Source organism: Arachis ipaensis, chromosome B10 (assembly GCF_000816755.2).
Source record: "Arachis ipaensis cultivar K30076 chromosome B10, Araip1.1, whole genome shotgun sequence".
NCBI lineage: Eukaryota > Viridiplantae > Streptophyta > Magnoliopsida > Fabales > Fabaceae > Arachis > Arachis ipaensis.
Window position 1 is genome coordinate 21,234,882 of NC_029794.2, and position 5,978 is coordinate 21,240,859.

General features: G+C 34.7%; 1 protein-coding gene across 1 annotated transcript in view; it reads right to left on the reverse strand.

Annotated features, from left to right (window-relative positions):
- Positions 2,644-5,978, reverse strand: part of LOC107620325 (G-type lectin S-receptor-like serine/threonine-protein kinase At1g11330) — a 37,810-nt gene continuing 34,475 nt past the window's right edge. The window contains exons 4-5 of the mRNA XM_021114491.1: positions 3,013-3,103; positions 2,644-2,950 (exon numbers count right to left, since the gene is read on the reverse strand). Coding sequence (XP_020970150.1) covers positions 2,644-2,950; positions 3,013-3,103 — 398 coding nt within the window. The remainder of the gene's footprint in view (positions 2,951-3,012; positions 3,104-5,978) is intronic.

Consider the following 5,978-nt stretch of genomic DNA (forward strand, 5'->3'; position numbering starts at 1 on the left):
GACCAGTTTGAACTCTATTTTTTTTGTTTTTTATTCAGTGAAACGGCATTGTTTTGATTATATTAAAAAAATTGAACTGAAAGCAAAGAAACCTTACCTCGAAGCCATTCCCTTTCCCCAAATCCATTCCCTTTCCCCAAACTCATGAGAGAGACCTGAGAGAGACCCGTTCAGCCAGCTCCACCTCCATTGAATGGTGCGACGTCGGTGGCTATTACTACTCAAAGTCGTCGTCCTGTGCCGCTATCCTGTCCTGTGTGTCCGTCGACTCCTGCTACTGCTACTGCTCATCGCCTCCTGTCCGTGCCGTTGTGTGTCCTCCGTCGTCCTTCTTTTGCCGGTCTGGTCGTCTCTGTCATCGTCGTCGACGCCATGCTTCTTCTCCAGTCTCTCTCTGCTCTACCGGTGGTGCATCAGTCATAAGGTATGTATTTTTATTTTTTTAAGTTATTCAGTATTTCAAATTTTTAATAATTTAGTACTTTAGTTAAAATTAATTGATTAATGATGTTGATTATATTTGGTTGATTATAAATGTATAACTTGTTAATTTCTGTTTGATTTCTATTAGATTGTTCAGTTTTTTATTTCAGTATAACGAGATATTGAAATTCGTATCTCTTTTAGTAGATTCATTATCTCTTTATGGTGAAGTGACTCTATTTTCTCACCCTTAAATGATTTAGATCTCGTCTTCAGTTCTTCTACTTGTTTGAATGCCCTTGGTGTCTTCTATAGATCTTATAATTTTTGAATTGGTAAATGAAGAGACAGCCATTTTGAACACAAAGGGTGAAGGTTGAACTTGAACCTCTGCCACATTTTAACAAGCTGCATCATATTTGGTGAATGAAGTTAAGCTACCAAGAAATTGATGACTTGTTGGACTAATATTAAAAGCATAAGAAAAGGTGAATGAATGAAATGAATCCAAGATTAAAAATTATCATGATGGGTTAATTGGTACATATTTGGTACAAGGTGTAATATATTATTGATTATAGTGTAATATATTCTTGTTATATGTAATATATGTTACCATGGTACAAAGGGTTTAGGAAAGGAAAAAAGAATTATTTAGAAAAGTATCATTTGTTATCATTCTCTCTTGTGATTACAAAGTTCTTACTAATATATAGACCTAGAGTATGCTAATGAGTACGCTAATTGTGAAATAAGATAATAATAAATTACATTGATTTTTTTTTTCTGATCCTCTTTGATATTTTCCTGATTTTGTTTCCTAATTATGATATTTTAATACTCCCCCTCAAGATGAGTAGTGGGATCACCAATACTCAGCTTGGTTAGTACTTTAGCAATGGCTTGTCTTGAAACTGCTTTAGTAAGACTATCAGCCAACTGATCTTCTGATCTCACAAATGGAAGCTCAATAATGCCATTCTCAATTTTTTCTTTGATAAAGTGTCGATCCACCTCAACATGTTTTGTTCTATCATGTAATACGGGATTCTCTGAAATGTTGATTGCGACTTTGTTGTCACATTTCAACTGGCTTGGAAATTGTGGTGGAAATCTAATCTCAGTCATCAATTTTCTTATCCACAATACTTCAGTTATGCCTTTAACGATCCTTTGAAATTCTGCCTCTACGCTTGAAAGTGCTACAACTTTTTGCTTCTTGCTTTTCCAAGTTACCAGATTACCTCCAACAAGTGTAAAGTAACCAACTATTGATCTTCTATCATTTGGGTTGCCCGCCCAATCTGCATCAGTGTATGCCTCAACTTTCAAATGGCCATTCCTTTTGAATATGACTCCACTTCCTGGAGCTCCCTTCAAATATCGAACTATCCTCATGGCGGCTTCCATATGATCTTCTTGTGACTTATGCATAAACTGACTTACTATTCCCACAACATAAGTTATGTCAGGCCGAGTATGGGATAAGTAAATTAGTTTCTCAACCAGTCGCTGGTACCTTTCCTTATCTGCTAGGGTGGCACCTTCTACTATCTTCAACTTGTGATTAACTTGCATGGGCGTATCTATTGGTTTGCAATCCACCATTCTTGTTTCTGCCAGAAGGTCCAAAATGTACTTTGTTTGAGAGATAAAAATTCCTTTGCTGGAACGTAGAACCTCTATTCCTAAGAAATATTTTAGTCTTCCCAAATTCTTCATTTCGAAGTCTGTAAATAGGTTCCTTCTTAATTTTATAATTTCTTCAACCTCACTTCCCGTTATGATCATATCATCCACATAGATTATTAGGCAAGTCATTAAATCTCTCCGTTTTTTCAAAAAAAAAAAAAGGGTACGATCAGAGTTGCTTTGCTTGTACCCATACCTTTCATGACTAATGTAAATCTTCCAAATCAGGCATGTGGAGATTGTTTAAGCCCACAAAGAGCCTTCTTTAACCGGTAAACTTCATGTTTTCTAAATCCCATTGAGAAACCTAGAGGAGCTTCCATACACACTTCTTCTTTCAACTCTCCATACAAGAAAGCAACACCCTGATAGTATTAATCTTTGCAACCGGTGAAAAAGTTTTAGTGTAGTCGATACCATAGGTCTGTGTATAACCTTTGGCCACTAACCTTGCCTTGTACCGTTCAGTGGTGTCATCTGCCTTGTGTTTAATGGTGAAAACCCATTTGCACTCGACTGGCTTTTTTTCTATCGGTATAGGATACACTTCTCCCAAGTTCCGTTCTTCTCTAGAGCTTTCATTTCTGTATTCATGGCTTTTCGCCATTCAGCTTTCTCATTGGCTTCCAGGACAGTTCTTGGAATGTCTTTTGTCAAGAGTGTGGTAGAAAAAGCCTTTGCAACAATTTCTATTCCTTCTCTAGCCACCCTTATCGGGTATCTTGAGTTACGGAAAATATGTTCTAGTGAGTACCGATCAGAAGGCATCCCTCTATTTCTTCTTGGAGGAAGAACAAAGGTATTGGGCTCTGGTTCTTCATGTTCCAGTGCTATACTGTTATTGTTAGTGGCCTCATTAAAAACAGGGAGTCAATTATCAGATTGGTAATTACTTACCTCTTATCTGACATTCTCAAAAGGACTTTCACTGGTTGTAAGTTATTTTCTACGTTGAGTGAAGTATGCTTGGTGGCTCCATCTACTTGCTCTGTTTGAACAGTTTCTAGGCAATAAAGGTTATTTAGCCAACTTGGTGGTTCATTATTGTTCTCCCCCTGAATTTCATGTTAGTGGATGAAGTAAAATTCGGATTCTAAAAAATCACAATCCATGGTCACAAGAATACGACGAGTGATTGGATTGTAGCACCTATACCCCTTTTGGTGTGTAGCATACCCAACAAAACATATTTTTCTACACAAGGATCAAGTTTGGTTCTGTTGACTTTGGGGATATGGATAAAGACGGAACATCCAAATACTCGAGGTGGTAAGGTTAGAATAGGCGGGATTAGAGTCTAAGTAGCCAAGACTTGTAAGGGTGTTTTGTGGTGGAGAACTTGGGTAGGTAGGCGATTCAGTAAGTAGGCAGAGGTTGCTATAGCTTTAGGCCAAAAGGTTTTTGGAACTTGTGCATCAAAAGCATGGCTCGGGTCATCTCAAGTAACTTACGATTTTGTCACTCAACCACACCATTTTGTTGGGGTGTATTTGGGCAGGAAGTTTGATGGATAAGACCATTTTTTATAAAAAAAAAATCGCGCATTGATTGGTTTATAAATTCTCCACCATTATCTGAGCGAAGTACTTGGATTTTCTTGTTGAATTAAGTTTGAATCATTTGGTAGAAAGCAAAGAATTTATCAAGTACTTCAGATTTGTATTTTAAAAAATATACCCAAGTCATGCGAGAGAAATCATCCACAAATAACACAAAATATTGAAAATTATTATGGAAAATAGGGACTGGACCCCACACATCAGAATGTATTAGAGAAAAATTGGAATTTACTCTAGTGTTGGTTGGAGAAAAAAAAACTCTGTGATTTTTTGTACGAATACAAGTTTCACATTTGAGGGGTTCAGTGCTACTTGTAAAAAGACTAGGAAATAAAAACTTGAGGTACCCAAATCAAGGATGTCCGAGACGCCTGTGCCATAACCAAAGTTGCCTAGTAACCGTTCCGTGAGCAAGCATGACATGACCCTGGTGTGCTACTTCACTCAGTACCACACCCAATGATTTCCTTCGTAAGAATGTCCTGTAACAGACAAAAAGTAGAGTACATGAGTACCACACAATTTAGTTCCTTTGTTACTTGACTAATAGACAATAATTTTTATGATAGTGCAGGGACATAGAGGCAATTTTTTAGTTTCAATTTCTCTGAAAAAGTAATGGAGCCTCCTCTTTAAACATCAATTAATTCTCCACTAGCTGTTTCAATATGGGCTTTTGAAGGTATAGTTAAGCTGTTATAATCATAGAGGTCATGAGTCATAATATCATAACCCCACAACTGAAAATCCATTCATTTATTTTTTTAATTGGATTCTGATTTTGGGTCTCCCTTTCATATTGAGTCACGGCCTGGGCTGAGCAGCCAAGGAGTTCAGTAGTCCTTGCCCTTACCACCGCTGCTGCCTTGCCATCGCGACTTGCTTCCTCTCTTCTGGCCTCGCCACTGCTGCTGGTGACCTCTAGGGTGCTCACAGCGTCGGCTCCCTTTCTCCGATTTCTTGATGACTTAAGATTATTTTTCTACCAGTCTGGATAGCCCACAATCTTAAAGCAGTTTTCTTTGGTGTGTTTCTTCTTTCTTCTTCCACCAATTGCTTTCTTCATCAGAATTGTCCATAATGGATAATTATCTCGATTTAGTTTGAAACCAATTGATAAATTGTCAGAATTGGTTTGTGATGATCGCATTCCAAAACTGTTGCGTAGCATATTTGCAATTTATAATGTCAATTCATAAGAAATGTTGATTTTGAGTTCTTAGAACCTAACTCTGCTCTAATACCATCTTACTATGGTACAAAGGGTTTAGGAAAGAAAAGAATTATTTAAAAAAGTATCAATATATTGTTGTCATATTTGGTTGATCTTATATATTATTTTTAATAGATTGTTGTTGTATATTATTTCTATAGATTAGTCATTTAGTCTTGGTAGATTAGTTATTTAGTCCTTGTTGATATTTAATGTTTATTAAAATATTATTAAATATATGTATTTTAAATTTTAATTTTTTAATTTTTAATTATTTTATATATTTTACTTATACGAGACCGAATTATTAACCGATTGAACTAATAATTTACTGGTTAAACCAATAATTCAATAACTTAGTAATTTAGTTAGTTTGATATCGGTTTAATTCTTACCACTATACATTGAACAATCACATATAAAAGGAACAAAATCTAAATTTACTAAAGGCATAAAATAAAGCATTGAACAATAAATCATAACAAATATATATACGATAATTTGGAGTAATTTCTTTAAAAAGAGTAATTTGTATCTATCCTAATAACCTTATATTTCTTCTATCTTCATTTCTCCCTTTTCCTCTATTTTTTTTTCTTTTTAATTCTCTCTCTCTCTCTCCTGTTTTCCAATTTTCATTTTTCATGTAATGTGATCACACGCCCAATGCTATTTATAGAAGAAAAATTATCTCTATTATCGATGTCATGCATGCATATTATATTGATTTGTAGTGCTATTATTTTCTTTTCAATTATTTATTATATGCACTCAATGATATTACTCCACTATTACCTACTTTAATAATCATGCATTTAAATCATGTTGTCCTCCATTTTCTTCGTTTTGATCCACTATATATAATTAAAAAATAGCACATGCACTTAGTTGATTTATTTACTTACAGTTTTTTCTAAATGAAAGGAATTTTCACATTTAATTAAGATTTAATTATTTTGTTGTTGCTTATAGTTTACAAAATTTTTAATTAGGTTTTTATACTTTTTTTTTTTCTTTTAATTGAGTCCTTATACCAAATTTAATTTTTAATTAATTGGATTTTTATATTTTTTTTCTTTTTATTTGGGTTC